The sequence below is a fragment of the Onychomys torridus genome, chromosome 10 (genome assembly GCF_903995425.1).
Source record: "Onychomys torridus chromosome 10, mOncTor1.1, whole genome shotgun sequence".
Lineage (NCBI taxonomy): Eukaryota > Metazoa > Chordata > Mammalia > Rodentia > Cricetidae > Onychomys > Onychomys torridus.
The window spans coordinates 88,430-105,572 of NC_050452.1; the positions used below are offsets into that span (position 1 = coordinate 88,430).

Here is a 17,143-nt window from a genome sequence, read left to right on the forward strand (position 1 = left end):
GCCTATGAACTGGCTTTTTGGAGCCCATTCCCTGTGGTGGGATACCTTGCTCAGCCTTGATACAATGGAGAGGGACTAGGCTCTCCTTCAACTTGGTATGCCAGACTTTTTAGTTGACTACCATGGGAGGCCTTACCCACTCTGAGGAGTGGATGGGGGCAGAGTGGGAGGGAGGTGAGGAGGCAGGAGAAGGGGAGGGAGTGGGAACTGTGGTTGGTATGTAAAATGGAAAAACTTTTAATAAATAAACATATTTAATTAAAAAAAATAATAATAACCATGCCTAATGCTAAAGAAATAACTCACACCCAAATCAACGCAGGCTCTGTCCAACTCTCCTGGCCATCCTTAAAGCACTGGAGTTGAGCCAGTCAATGCCCATAAACATTTTTTCAGACAGCTGATACGCAACCCAGGCATGTAAGCCTTGTCTTTTGCTAAACTAAAAACTCTTAGAGATCCCATCTCCATGACCATGAAAACAATACAAGACATGCTAGAGAATAGAAGGCATCCCTGGTATATCTCATATTTGACCACACTCTGGATTGTCAGGAATGCTGGCTGCTGACAACCACCATGTAGATAAAATGATCATGACAATGTCGCTGCCAGTGCTGGAGCAGGCCAGGCACTTACACCAACAGTTCACCTGTCACCTCATAACCTCCATAAACTTCTGCCTCACTTGCCCATCAAGTTGTAAGCACCTAGCACGAACTTGCACCACCTGTGCTCCCCTAGCACCTCTTAGACCACTAAATAGAGCAGGAGTTAACCCCAGGGGCCTAATGCTCAATGCACTCTGGCAAATGGATATTACTCATCACCCGCCCTTTGGCAACTTAAAATATAATACATAATAGTAGATACATACTCCTCAATTACCTTTGCCCTAGCAAAGACTGGGGAAAAAGCCTCCCAAGCAATCAAGGCATAAAAATCCGCTATGATGGTCATGAGAATGCCTTGGAGCATAAAAAAATGATAACATCCCATCATATACCTCCCAACAGTTTAAGGACTTCCTTAGAAAATGGAAAATACCACAGGTATTCCATATAACCCAAAAGGACAGGCAATTGTTGAAAGGACAAATCGCTCACTAAAGGATGACTTACAAGGAATTGATGAGGGATCCATCCACACTTGACCCTGGTGGAAGCTCTGTTTAAAAAGAACTTCTTGGAGTTGGGGATATAGCTCAGTGGTAGAGGGCTGGCCTAGCAAGCGCAAGGCCCTGGGTTCGATCTTCAGCTCAAAAAAAAAAAGAAGAACTTCTTGTCATTTGATGATAAAGGCCTGAGTCCAGCCTATAAGCATCAGGCCTCTCTTCCTAGAGAAATACCACTCCCTCTAGTCAGAAGGAGAGACCCTATATCTAATCTCTGGCAATCTCCTGCTCCCTTATTAACACATGAATGAGAATATGCTTGTGTGTTTCCACAGGGTCAAGCTAAGCCAATATGGGTGCCAATCAGAGACATAAGGCCTGCTACGGATCAAGAAAATCTCAAAAAGGACCTCTCTCTTTGCTGACAGCCTTGCTACTGATCCTGCCAATGATTGTTCAGGCCAAAGATCTATGGACATTAGTGCCTGCCCTGCCTATCCCAATGCTTGTTGAGGTAACTGCCCCTACTTTCTCAGGAAGTTATACAACTAACAAAATCTTAGGCCTTCATTATGCTCCATTTCAAGGGTCTTTTAATTATTCATTTGGATCTTATGATCTAGCAAACATCCTTTGCTTTGATGCACACCACAGTATGGATGCTTCTTGGTGGATCTCTTTCTCCTCTTACTTACAGGAGATTTTATAGGACTACCAGGGGTAATTGGAAAAAAGACTGGAGTTATGCAGGGTATCAAAATAATGGGCCCCACTATTGAGAAAAAAAGGAAAAAACACTACTGAAGGAAGTGGTGCACCTCCCTGCTTTCCTTTGGGTACCTTTGACCAATATAACACATTTCCATTGGGTAGAATTGATGGAACAAACCAAAATAAAAAGAGACTTTGGAATATCAGGAGCCATAACGGCTGGTATTCTGCTTGCTGTGGCAGGTAGTACAGCAGCCAAAGCCTCCCTGGTTCAAATAGGAGCCACTGCCTCTACACTTAATAAGGCCATAGAAGAGTCAGCCCAAGCATTCATTACTCAACAGCTGATTAATTCATTTCCCTTCAGCTATATTCAATTTACAGCAACAACTCAATTCACTGGATGAAGAATCCAGACATTAAGATGGCTAATAAGAGGAAACTGTAATCCCTAATTTTCCTCCTTTTGTTTCACCCCTTCCTCAGTCTCAAATATAACAAAAGCCAGGAGTCAATTAAAGGAAAACATCCTGGACAGACGTTATGTAGACACTATGAGACCATGGATGCCAACCCAGACTATTATATCTAGCAAAACTCTCAATTGCTATAGATGGAGTAAACAAAATATTCCCTGATAAAACCAGATTTAAACAATACCTATCCACAAATACAACCCTACAGAAAGCACTAGCAGGAAAAAAATCAAACCTAAAGAAGTTAGATACACCCATGAAAATACAGGCAATAAATAATCCCACACCAATAAATAGAAAAGAAGAGAAACGGCCAGGTGGTGGTGGTGTACACCTTTAATCCCAGCACTCAGGAGGCAGAGCCAGGAGGAACTCTGTGAATTCGAGGACAGCCTGGGCTACAAAGTGAGTCCAGGAAAGATGCAAAGCTACACAGAGAAACCCTGTCTCGAAAAAAAGAGAGAGAGAGAGAGAGAGAGAGAGAGAGAGAGAGAAACACAAAATGCTACCAACAGAAAATAACAGGAATTAACAATCACTGGTCATTTAACATCAATGGTCTCAATTCGCCTATAAAAAGACAGAGGCTGACAGAATGGATATGAAAATAGGACCCATCCTTCTGCTGCATACAAGAAACACACCTCAACTTTAAAGACAGACACGGCTGGGCGGTGGTGGCACACTCCTTTAATCCCAGCACATGGGAGGCAGACATAGGCAGATCACAGTGAGTGCAAGGCCAGCCTGGTCTACAAAGCAAGTTCTAGGAAAGGCGCAAAGCTACACAGAGAAACCCTGTCTCAAAAATCCAAAATAAATAAATAAAGGAAGAAAGGAAGGAAGGAAGGAAGGAAGGAAGGAGGGAAGAAACAAACAAACAAACACACTACCTCAGAGTAAAAGGCTAGTAAAAGACTTTCCAATCAAATGGACTTAAGAAGCAAGCTGGTGTAGCTATCCTAATAAAATAGACTTCAAACTAAAATCAATCGAAAGATTACATATTTATCACAGGAAAAATACACCAAGATGAAGTCTCAATTCTGAACATTTATGCCCCAAATACAAGGGCACCCACATTTCTAAAAGAAACATTAATAAAGCTTAAATCGTACATCAAACCCCACACACCAGTAGTGGGAGATTTCAACACCCTACACTTACCACTGGATAGATCTGCCAGATGGAAAATTAACAGAGAAATATGGGACCTAACAGAAGTTATGATTCAAATGGACTTAATAGATATCTAAGAACATTCAGCCCTAATGAAAAAAATTATACCTTCTTCTCAGCAACCTATGGAACCTTCTCTAAAATTGACCACATGCTCAGTCACAAAGCAAATCTCAACAAATACAAAAAAAATTGGAATAACCTCCTGTATTTTATCCGACCACCATGGCTTAAAAAGTTAGATTTCAACAACAAAAGTTACAGAAAGCCTAGAATCACATGGAAACTGAATAATGCCCAACTAAATCACCAATGGGTCAAGGAAGAAATAAAGAAAGAAATTAAAGATTTCCTACAATTCAATAAAAATGAAAGTACAACATACCCAAACTTATTGGACACTATGAAAGCAGTGCTTAGAGGAAAATTCATAGCACTAAATACTCACATAAAGAAGTTGGAGAAATCTCACATTAGTGACTTAACAGTACACCTGAAAGCTCTAAAAGACCCAAACTCACCCAGGATGAATCGACACCAGGAAATAATCAAATTGAGGGGTGAAATCAATGAAATAGAAACAAGAGAATGCAAAAATCAATGAAACAAGGAGTTGGTTCTTTGAAAAAAAATCAACAAGATAGACAAGCCCATATTCAAATTAACCAAAAGGCAAAGAGAGAGCATCCAAATCAACAAAATCAGAAAGGAAATGGAAGACATAACAACAGACAATGAGAAATCCAGAGAATCATCAGGTCATACATCAAAAACCTGTACTCCACAAAATTGGAAAATCTAAAAGAAATGGATAATTTTCTGGATAGGTTCCACATACCAAAGTTAAACCAAGACCAGATAAACTATTTAAACAGGCCAATAACGCCTAAGGAAGTAGAAACAGTCATTAAAAGTCTCCCAACCGGGTTGGGGATTTAGCTCATTTAGCACTTGGTTTGGCCCTCAGCTCAAAAAAAAAAAAAAGGAAAAAAGTCTCCCAACCAAAAAAAGCCTGAGACCAAATGGTTTGAGCACAGAATTATACCAGATTTTCAAAGAAGAGCTAATTCCAATACTCTTCAAATTGTTCCACACCATAGAAACAGAAGGAACATTACCAAACTCTTTTTTATGAGGCTACAGTTACACTGATACACAAACCACACAAAGATGCAACAAAGAAAGAGAATTACAGACCAATCTCCCTCACGAACATTGATGCAAAAGCACTCAATAAAATATTGGTAAACTGAATCCAAGAACACATCAAAATGTTATCCAACATGACCAAGTAGGTTTCATCCCAGGGATACAAGGATGGTTCAACATATGAAAATCTGTCAATGTAATACACCATATAAACAAACTGAAAGAAAAAAACCACATGATCATCTCATTAGATGCTGAAAAAGCCTTTGACAAAATCCAACACCCCTTCATGATAAAGGTCTTAGAGAGATCAGGAATACAAGGAACATTACTAAACATAATAAAGGCAATTTACAGCAAGCCAACAGCCACTATCAAATTAAACGGAGAGAAACTCAAACCGATACCACTAAAATCAGGAACAAGACAAGGCTGTCCACTCTCCCCATATTTATTCAATATAGTACTAGAAGTAGTAGCTAGAGCAATAAGACAACAAAAAGAGATCAAAGGGATACAAATTGGAAAAGAAGAAGTCAAACTTTCACTATTTGCAGATGATATGATAGTATACATAAGTAACCCCAAAAATTCTACCAGGGAACTCCTACAGCTGATAAACTCCTTTAGTAAAGTGGCAGGATACAACATCAACTCAAAAAAATCAGTAGCCCTCCTATACACAAATGATAAAAGGGCTGAGAAAGAAGTCAGAGAAACATCATCCTTTACAATAGCCACAAATAATATAAAATACCTTGAGATAACACTAACTAAACAAGTGAAGGACCTTTTTGATAAGAACTTTAAATCTCTAAAGAAAGAAATTGAAGAAGATATCAGAAAATGGAAGGATATACCATGCTCATAGACAGGTAAGATTAATATAGTAAAAATGGCTATCTTACCAAAAGCAATCTACATATTCAATGCATTCCCCATTAAAATCCCAACACAATTCTTCACAGACATAAAAGAAAAATACTCAACTTCATATGGAAAAAGAAAAGACCCAGGATACCTAAAAGAATCCTGTATGATAAAACAACCTCTGGAGGCATCACCATCCCTGACCTCAAGCTCTACTATAGAGTAATAAAAACAGCCTGGTACTGGTATAAAAACTGACACAAGGACCAATGGAATTGAACTGAAGACCCTGACATTAATCCACACACATATGAACACCTGATTTTTGACAAAGCAGCCAAACTATACAATGGAAAAAAGAAAGTATCTTCAACAAATGGTGCTGGCATAACTGGATGTCAATATGTAAAAGATTACAAAAAGATCCATATCTGTCACCATGCACAAAATTCAAGTCCAAGTGGATCAAAGACCTCAACATAAATCCTGTTACACTAAACTTAATAGAAGAGAAAGTAGGAAGTACTCTTGAATACATTGGCACTGGAGAACACTTCCTAAATATAATACCAACAGCACATACACTGAGCACAACAATTAATAAATGGGACCTCTTGAAACTGAGAAGCTTTTGCAGGGCAAAAGATACAGTCAATAAGACAAAAAGACAGCCTACAGAATGGGAAAAGATCTTCACCAACCCCACATCTGACAGAGGATTGATCTCCACAGTATATAAAGAACTCAAGAAATTAGACAAAAATACTGAACAATCCAATTAAAAAATGGGCTAAACAGCTAAACAGAGAATTCACAAAACAAGAATCACAAATGGCTGAAAGACATTTAAAGAAATACTCAACATCCTTAGTCATCAGGGGAATGTTAATTAAAACAACTCTGAGATACCACCTTACACCTGTCAGAATGGCTATGATCAAAAACACTAATGACAGTCAATGTTGGAGAGGATGCAGAGCAAAGGGAACACTACTCCACTGTTGGTGGGAATGCAAACTTGTACAACCACTGTAGAAGTCAGTATGACGATTTCTCAGAAAATTGGGAATCAATCTACCTCAAGACCCAGCCATAGCACTCTTGGGCATATACTCAAGGAATGCTCAATTATACCACAAAGACACATGCTCAACTATGTTCATAGCAGCATTATTTGTAATAGCCAGAACCGGGAAACAACCTAGATACCCATCAACTGAAGAATGGATTAAGAAGATGTGGTACATATACACAATGGAGTACTGCTCAGCAGAGAAAAACAAAGACAGTATGAAATTTTCAGGCAAATGGATGGAACTAGAAAAAAATCATCTTGAGTGAGGTAACCCAAACCCAGAAGGAAAACATGGTATGTACTCACTCATAAGTGGATTCTAGATAGAAAGCAAAGAACAATCAGACTGCAACGCACAGAACTGTAAGGCTATATATATGGCATGGAGGACCCTAGGATGACTATTGTTTATAGTAAGATTTGGTTTTACTCAATTACTGAGCAACCCTCAATGAAACATTACACTATTAAGGTAAGAATTTATACTATACCAAGCTGATAATAGAAAAATGAATGAATTAATTAATCTAAAAAAATAAAAAAGAAAAGAAAAATTTGAACTATTAAAAAAAAAACAGGGATGGTGATTTAGCTCAGTGGTAGAGTGCTTGCCTCGCAAGCATAAGGCCCTGGGTTCAATACTCAGCTCAAACAAACAAACAAACAAACAAACAAACAAACATATTTTGCTAAAGCAAAAAGGGAAAACCAGGGGCTCATCAGTCCTTTCCACATTCTATTCTTTCCCTTGTATTATATATTTTAATTTTTTTATCGGTGGATTCTGCTGGAGTATCCACTACAGATAAACACTGGATGGCTCCTGTTGCAAATCACCCTCTGGAGCAATGAAAGGATCTTTCTACTGACACTTGGAGGGGAACCAATCTGGTGTTGGTGTGGGCCCAGGGTTCTGCTTATGTCTTTCCTCAGGACAATGAAATTCCTCATTGGGTTTTTGAGCACTGAGTGTGCCCTGTGGCTGCAGCTGAAGCACAACATGGCAGAGACCTATTGGGCCTTCATGAAAAACTCTCCCCTCCCTATGACAATGGGGATTGAAAGCCCAATAGGGCCAGCTTTGGCAAGCATTAACATAAGCCTAGAAACTACAGCCATGCAGTTGGATTCTCCAGAAGGTAATGTATGGTAACTGCTTTTTCAAGTATGTTTGAGAACGTGTCACCCAGACACCTAGGAGATTAAGGATAACACTGAAGATCACTGACCTCCATTTATTAACAGTAGCATGCCAGCTAAGCATTTTCATTCTCACAATCCTATCTATTCAAGCTGGAGTAGTACCTACTTCTCAGGAGTGACTCTGTGCAACATTTTTTGGCCTCCTGAAATTCATTTAGCACCCTTTGAAGATACCTTAAAATTCGTGAGTCTGAATGTAGCCATTATGAGACCATTAGTTCTGTTTCTTGTGAGCTGCCTGATTTTTCTTTATGGTTCTTAGTTGTTCTTTTGCAGAGCTGCCAGCTTAAGTCGTGCTGGGATCAAGAATAATGGGCCTCGGCGGTTTGTGTTCCTGGAGTTGTGTCCATGCCAAAGGATACTCACATGCTCCAGAAGAGCATTTAACATCGCTGCTGCCGTTGTTGCTGTTACAACAGTGGTGACCACCACTACTACTGTTTCTGGGATTGCCATTTCATAATTGGTTACTACAGCTAGCACAGTGGAGACCCTGGCAGCAAAAGTAGCTAACACAGTTAATTAGTTTTTCATTCTATTGGGCATCACAAATTTAAATCAATACATTTTGATTGGCTTTGAAAGTTATAAATATACAAACTCAAGTTTCATTTGCTCTCTGGATACCATCTTACAAGGACTCCAATTTGCAGTATAAATATACAAACTCAAGTTCCATTTGCTCTCAGGCTACCATCTTACAAGGACTCCAATTTGCAGTAAGGCTCATTAAGGAAGTTGCCTATAGGCTATGGGTGGGTTAAGACTTCTGTTGGTCTTTTCTGTGTAGAACACACAGATTGCAAGCCCAGCGCCACTTAGAAATCTTTGGCAACAGTTAACTCTGCAGCTCTCACACAATTGAGCCTGTATGATAATGAGTATTCAGAGAAGGGTAATACCTGTGGGGTGCTCACCAACCTAAGACAGAACACCTGTGTGGCCTGGACAGGTGTCTCCATGACGGGTAAGGTGACCTGCTGACGTCCCACACAACCTAAGTCAGAAGGTCATTTTTTAGTAAAAGGGGGGACCTGTAGGGCCCTGGCCCCATTTTGGGTAACTGTTGCCTTGCTTGCAGACCTTAACCTTGATATCCTCCCTATGCTAATTCCCTGCGAGATTCCACCCTCCTGAAAGCTTAAGGGAAGCTCCTTGTCTGTGTATCCAGCATATTGGGCATTAACAGCTTAGATGCAAGATTGTAAAAACATCAGAAGCGGGTTTGGGGAATTAGCTCAGTGGTAGAGCACTTGCCTAGTAAGCACAAGGCCAGGGGTTCGATCCTCAGCTCCAAAAAAAAAAAAAAACCAAAAAACATCAGATGCAAACTTCTGCTCTCTGGGGTTCTCCCATTGTGCTGTAAGCCTGTATTTAAGACCTCCTGCCTCCTTCAATAAACGGCATTCAGCATTCAAAAAGAAGAAGGAGGAGGAGAAGGAGAAGAAGTAGTAGTAGTAGTAGTAGAAGAAGAGGGGTTCAAGATCATGATGGGGAAACCCACCGAGACAGCTGACCAGTGCTAGTTGGAGCTCACTGACGCTGGACTGACAGCTTGGGAACCTGCATGGGACTGAACTAGGTCCGCTTAATGTGGGTGACAGTTGTGTGGCTTGATCTGTTTGTGGGATCCCTGGCAATAGGACCAGGACTTATCCCAGGTGCATGAACTGGCTTATTAGAGCCCATTCCCTGTGGTGGGATACCTTGCTCAGCCTTGATACAATGGGGAGGGGCTAGGCTCTCCTTCAACTTGGTATGCCAGACTTTGTTGACTCCCATGGGAGGCCTTACCCACTCTGAGGAGTGGATGGGGGTAGAGTGGGAGGGAGGTGAGGAGGTGGGAGAAGGGGAGGAAGTGGGAATTGGGGTTGGTATGTAAAAAATTTTTAATAAATAAATACATTTAAAAAATTTTTTAAAATAGCTTTTCAGTTTCAGAATCTAAGGAAAGGGGTATAATACTTGCAAAAGGAACATTCTATAACAGTTTCACTAAGAAAAATATTTTTAAATGTACATCTATATCAAAAATAGCATACATTACCTAAAAACAATGGTGTGGTTTCCTCCAAAGTGGTTGCATTAGGATCTGCTCCAGCTTCCAAAAGAATCTGTGTGATTTTCCAGTGTCCTTGACTCACAGCAAGATGTAATGCACAGAAGCCCTCAAAAGTCTTTGTCTTAATGTAGTTTTCAGATGAATCTGTGGAAAAAGGGAAATACGTTAGCCAGAAGATTATCAGTTCTTCTTCTTGAGTGTAAAAAGCAAAACCTACATGAGGAATTGAATGAAATATTAAACTACTAAATACTAACGTATTACCAAGGAATAGTTCTGTGAGGACAGACTCCATTGTGAATAGTCCTTTAGTACCCTTGCCAAAGAAACTATGCTAATACACTGTCACCACTCTAGAGGCAGTGAAACTAACAGAATGGAGCTGAAAAATGAGGCAAACTAAAGTCTTATGCAATAGCCAACTTTACTCAAAGCATCAGACAACTTATACTCTGAGGGTTAAGAAGAGTTACATGAATAAAGTGTATAATCACAAGGACAAACCAAACATGGCAAAAATGTATTTTTCCATAGGGGGCAAGAGCCATTTGTAATGAATAATCTGAAGTAAACTTGGTCCTATCTGCTACAGCTGAGAGGAGCATGAAAATACATTGCAAGAACAATTTTATGTTCTGAAGAAACTGACATCACAGGACTGGTTTGTTTTTTGGAGTTGTCTCACAAGCATTCTGAATTCTCCTCACACAACCCCATTCTTGAACCACGTTCCAACAAAACTCACTTCAGGTTTTCCTACTCCAACTTGTGATGGAGAAGAGGGAGTAACAAGGGTTGAAAAGCAAGATTTGAGGCAGATGCAGCACCAAATATTTACTTAAGCAAGACTTACTGAAATATTAATAAACTTGATTTTATTTCCAAACTCATTTCCAATTTTCTTTTCTTTTTTTTGTTTTTTTCCAGACAGGGTTTCTCTGTGTAGCTTTGCGCCTTTCCCAGAACTCACTCTATAGCCAAGGTTGGCCTCGAACTCACAAAGATCTGCCTGCCTCTGCCTCCCGAGTGCTGGGATTAAAGGCGTGTGCCACCAACACCCACCTATTTCCAAATTTCTATGAGGAAAATCTCTAGCATTACTTCCTTATATTCAACTAATAATATCAAGGTAATTCTGAATACTTCTTTTCATTCTTTATGCATGTGCACGTGTGCACATGTGTGGAAAGGGAAGTGAATGTGCACATGTGAACGTCATTCAGAGGCCAGAGGATGACCTCATTTTGTCCTCAGGACCACCATCCACCTACTCTGATAAAAGCACCACAGTTAGGCTAGATAGGCTGCCCAGGAACCCCAAAGAGTCTTCTGCCTCTACCTCTGAAATATTACCATGCCCAGAACTTCTACCTCAGTGCTGGGACTCAAACTATGGTCCTCATGCAAGCACTTTACCAGCTGTCTTCCCAGCACTTAAAAAGTCCTTGTTGGGAGGATAGCATGAAGGTCCTTGTATCCACAGATCTCCAGAGAAACCAGAAATGTTAAACACACAGGATTGTCTTTTCAACGGGAAGGATGAAAAACCTGTTTTCCATCCAGAAAGCTGAGAATTGGGAGTGATAAACATCCTAGAGATCTACATTATCTGTTGGTCCAGGCCATATCAAGCTTTTACAACCAAGACTAGAAGTGGCTAGTAATCTAAATGACCCTTATAGTCAAAGCTCCCCCAAGTTCCCACAACCAGGACCAGAGGTAGCTAGTAGCCCAAATGACCTCTACACTATCTGTATGACCAAGAACAGACCAGAACACTAGGCCCTTAAGCTAGTACAGGTAGTCTATTTCTAGAACCCATTTCTAGGAAGAAATGACATGTAATCTGAGTCAAGTTTAAACATAATTATGCTTCCTTGTGCAACAAGAATGTATTACACCCAGAAACTTTTTTGTTTTTTTATCAAATTGTACCGAGCTTAAATACATTGGGAATAAACCTCCTGTTATTTAGACTCCCCAAAGTCTGATCCAGGTTGACAAAGTCAAACTGCATCAGGTTTTCATTCTTACTACATGTGGTTCGCCTCCCTGTATGACACTGCAGGGACCCCCTTAAGTCCTTTACTACATTAATACCATAGTTTAGCGCCGGGCGGTGGTGGCACACACCTATAATCCCAGCACTCGGGAGGCAGAGGCAGGCAGATATTTGTGAGTTCGAGGACAGCCTGGTCTACCAAGCAAGATCCAGGAAAGGCGCAAAACTACACAGAGAAACCATGTCTCGAAAAACAACAACAAAAAATACCATAGTTTAATAGTTAATGAAGACTGCACTTATAAAAGAAAGAAAAAGAATTCAAAGAAACCAAACAATACAATTTACAAGAAATTTCAGAGTTAAGATGAATATTCTGATGAAAAACTGAGGCTTCTGGTAACACACGAATTATGTAAATAATGTTATAGTAAAGTATTTTTAAAAGCACAGAATAACTCTAAGAGGTTCTTCTTACCTCTGCTTTTATATACAAAATAATTCTAAATCCAAAAGATTCAAAAGTAAATGATGAAGGCACTTCTGAAAGTAGGAATAAGCAAAACAAAGGACTTCTAAAACCAAGTTCTTGAAGTAATAAAATTGAAACTAACTTACCTGAAAAAACTAGTCATCTATTTCAAGTAATTCTTGTAATTGTAACTCGCTGATGGAACAGGCAGTCTAAGCATGAATATCCAAAACACAGTTGTAAGTACTCACAAAAGTAGCCTCACACATCACAGGATACACAACAAATAGGTATACAGGCACTCACTTTGAAAGTGTCTTATCACAGTGTTCCAGAGGTGATTAGAATTAGATCCTTAATCTGGTCAATTTACTGAGAGATTCATCAGTACTTCAGGTATTAATCTTATAGATTTATGGATATTAAAAGACATGAGAAACTACAAAGACTGTACACAACTGATAATGGTAGAGTTCCTCAATGCAAAATTTTAAGATTACACAGACAACAATTCTTACCCAAATAATTAGGAAACTTAGTATAATTTCAATTAAAGTGGTGCTAGACCTACTTGTTGGTTTTAAACTTGGTAATGTGACTCGGGTTGCTGAGAATAGGTAAGGACCTGTAAAAATAACCAAAAAAAAATTTAAACAAAAAACAAAAAACTTGCGTTGGGACCGGGGAGTGCGTGTGGAGAGCCATTCGTCCCAGGAAATGGGGTGCAGCCGGAAAGGGGGCCACCCTCTCGCCTGTCATGTTGAATGCACGTTCAATGCACATTCATGTGGAACCTGGCGCTAAACCATTCCTAGATGACCTGCTTCTGGGTCAGGGGTTTCGTACATAACAGAGCAGCTCCCTCGCTGCGATCTATTGAAAGTCAGCCCTTGACACAAGGGTTTGTAAAAGACAAAAAAAAAAAAAACAGGACAAATACGGGGGGGGGGGGGGGGGGGGAGGAGCTTAGGCTTGTGCAATAAAAACCATGCCTTAAACACAGAAAAAGAAAAATGTAGTAGTGCTGCAAACAGAGAGGAAAGAACTTCCAATGGAGAAAATAGTGCCAAGAGAAGCAACAAGAGACTCAGAAACAGGACATCTAAAACCTAGGCCAGGGTAGCCCTTGGGGAAAAAAGGCATTTGTTGGAAAGAAGGAAGGATGTTTTCCAATACTGGAGAGAAGGAAGATAAATACTTGTCTTAGGGTTTCTATTGCTGTGAAGAAACATCATGACCACAGCAACCCTTATAAAGAAAAACATTTCACTGGGGTGGCTTGCATACAGTTCAGAGGTTCAGTCCATTATCATCATGGTAGAACAAGGCAAAGTGTAGGCAGACATAGTGTTTGAGCTAGAGCTAAGAGTCTTACATCTTGCAGGCAACAGCAAATGGTCTCTGAGACTGAGTAGTATCCAGAGCATAGGAGACATCATAGCCCACCCCCACAATGACACACTTCTTCCAACAAGGCCGTACCTACTCCAACAAGGCTACACCTCCTAAGAGTGCCACTCTCATTGAATGCCATCTTCTTTCAAACCACCACATTCCACTCCTTGGCTCCCAAAGGCTTGTAGCCACATCATAATGTAAAAATGCAGCCAGTCCAACTTCAAAAGTCCCTATAGTCTCATATAACACATTCATAAACGTATTTAAAATTCTAAAGTTCAAAGTCTCTTTGGAGATTCATGCAATCTCTTTTTTTAAAATTTATTTATTTATTATGTATGACTGCAAACCAGAGAGGGTGCCAGGTCTCATTACAGATGGTTGTGAGCCACCATGTGGTTGCTGGGAATTGAACTCAGGACCTCTGGAAGAGCAGTCATTGCTCTTAACCTCTGAGCCAACCTTCCAGCCCTCATGCAATCTCTTAACTGTAATCCCCTATAAAATAAAAATTAAAAAGCAGATCACATAATTCCAACATAATTACCATTCTAAAATGGAGGAAAGAGAAGACAGCAAACCAAAAACAATCTGGGCAAACTCCAAACTCTGTAGCTCCCTGTTTGATGTCAAAGCACTCTTCAAATCTCCAACTCAACTCAGCTTTGTTGACTACAACACACTTTTTTTTTCTTGGGCTGGTTCCACTACCGGTTAGCAGTTCTCCTCAGCAGGTATCCATCCTATGGTTCTGGCATCTCCAACATCTTGGAGTCTTCAAGGCAATCCAGGCTTCACCTTCATAGCTTCACAAAACAGTATTTCTAAGCCTCCATTCAGGGACACCCCTGACACATGCCTGGCCTCAGTGGCTTTCCTTAGTCTCAGCGACAAATTCCATAACCTCATTCTTCTATCCTTCAATGCAGAAACACGTGGCCGAAGCTACCAAGTTTTGCTACTTACTGGGGCTGAGATGTCCCCCACCCCACATTCAATTACATCTTCATCAGCTTTCTGTCCTTCACTGCCTAAGCTAGCCTCAAACTCAGAGATCCACCAGCTTCTGCGTTCCAAGTGCTGGGATTAAAGGTGTGTACCACCACACCTGCCTCTAAGCTTTTCTTTAGTTCTTTTTCACTAGTTAGAAACTTAGCTGGGTGGGATCTTGCCCTTAGGTCATCACTCCCTTCATTCCATTTCTGCCAAGTTCTGCTGTTTACTGGGGCTGGAACATGGCCCCCTCATTCAAATATATCTTCACCAACTTTCTATTTTCTTTTTTTGGTTTTTCGAGACAGGGTTTCTCTGTGTAGCTTTGCGCCTTTCCTGGAACTCACTTGGTAGCCCAGGCTGGCCTCGAACTCAAAGAGATCCGCCTGACTCTGCCTCCTGAGTGCTGGGATTAAAGGCGTGCGCCACGACTGCCTGGCACCAACTTTCTATTTTCAATAGTTACCTTCAATGCCTAAGCTTGAATATTTTGGAACTTGTTCTGTAGACCAGGGTGGCCTTAAAATCAGAGATCTGCAAGTCTCTGCTTTTCAAGTGCTGGGATTAAAGATGTGCACCACCAAAACTGAGCTCTAAGCTTTTCTTTAGTTTCTTTACACAAGCTGGAAACTTAGCTGGGTGGGATCTTGCCCTGAGCTCACCAGACCCTTTATTCCATTTCTTAATCTGTTATTCTCCTTGCTCAGCTCACTCCTTCTCATTATAAATCTTCAAAAGGTTTTCCACTAATAACCACATGACAAAGTCTATAATCTAAAATTCTTCACTTTCGTCTCAGGTAGACGCTTCAGACAAGGACAAAATGTAGCCACATTCTTCACCAAAATATCACAAGGATGATCTCTAGGCCACATACCAAAATTCTTCTCCTCTGTAACCTCTTGCGCAAGACCCCCCACAGTTCATCAAATCACACTCAGCACCACTGTCTTCAATGCTCCTACTAGTATGGCCCATTAAGCAGCATTTAAAGCATTCAACTGTTTTTTTAATCCACAGTCCCAAAGTCAACATTCCTTCAAACAAAAGCATGGTTTACCTGTCAAAACAATCCCTATTGCTGGTACCAACTGGTCTTAGTTAGGGTTTCTATTGCTGCAACAAAACACCATGACCAAAAAGCACATTGGAAAGGAAAGGATTTATTTGCCTTTCATTTCCACATTGCTGTTCAACACTGAAGGAAGTCAGGATAGGAACTCAAACAGGGCAGGATCCTGGAGGCAGGGAGCTGAGGCCACAGAGGGGTGCTGCTTACTGTCTTGCTTCATGTGGCTGGCTCACCCTGCTTTCTTATAGAACCCAGTACCACCAGCTGAGGGATGGCATTTCCCACCGTGGGCTGGGCCCTCCCCCACTGATCACTAATTGAGAAAATGCCTTTGAGCTGGATCTCCTGGAAACATTTCCTCAACTGAGGCTTCTTCCTCTCTAATGACTCTAGCTTGTGTCAAATTGACACACAAGACCAGCCAGTGGTATTCTTTTTTTTTTTTTTTAAAGATTTATTTATTTACCATGTATATAGTATGCCTATACACCAGAAGAAGGCACCAGATCTCATTATAGATAGCTGTGAGCCATCATGTGGGTGCTGGGAATTGAACCTGGGTCCTCTGGAAGAGCAACCAGTGCTCTTAACCCCTGAGCCATCTCTCCAGCCCCACCAGTAGTATTCTTAATCTATCCATTTGAATATTTTACATTATAACATTCATTTATTCATTTGCATGCATGCACACGTGTACATTCATGTACCATAGAATGTATGTAGAGCTCAAACAGGTCATTAGATTTGACAGTAAGCACATTTACTCACAAAGCCATATTGCTGATGGCCTCGTTGTTTTAACCAAAAAACAGAATATAGACTGTGACAGAAGAAACTAATTGTATTTCAGAATACATCATAAACTCTCCAAGGAGGAAGAGACAAAATGATGCCCTACAAAATTTCTGAAAATATTGTTTTGACTACAAACATATGACTCCCCCATAACTGTACATAAACATTGTACTGTAGTTGATAATGGATTGGATTTTTTTTTACAAGTCAGACAGGAACAATTCTAAAACTATTTTATGTACAGACTACAACAAATAATGTACTATAGATCTGCTGAAGAAAGAGGGTACATATAAATAACAGGGTAAGCCAGAATGAATCTAGAATGTAATTCTAGATTACAGTCCAGACATCAGTACAAAACCATTTAAGAGTACTAACAATATAGATATAGAAATAACTACAGTGTATACACACATACACACATGGATTATATATCCATTTTCTACATTACATTTCTACAAAATGATTATAAATACATTTTCTAGTTCTTTCTACTGAAAGGGTTTAAAAGCAATCACACATCAGTACCTAGATCTTAGTTTTAAATATCATTCTCCAACAAAAGAAAT

The 17,143-nt window shown here is 40.2% G+C and overlaps 1 protein-coding gene across 2 annotated transcripts in view; it reads right to left on the reverse strand.

The window, feature by feature from the left end:
* The window catches only part of Asb3 (ankyrin repeat and SOCS box containing 3), a 115,090-nt gene that overhangs the window by 69,354 nt on the left and 28,593 nt on the right, over window positions 1-17,143 (reverse strand). For both annotated transcript variants that reach the window (XM_036200159.1, XM_036200158.1), the window contains exon 3: window positions 9,825-9,983. In XM_036200159.1, coding sequence (XP_036056052.1) covers window positions 9,825-9,983 — 159 coding nt within the window. The remainder of the gene's footprint in view (window positions 1-9,824; window positions 9,984-17,143) is intronic.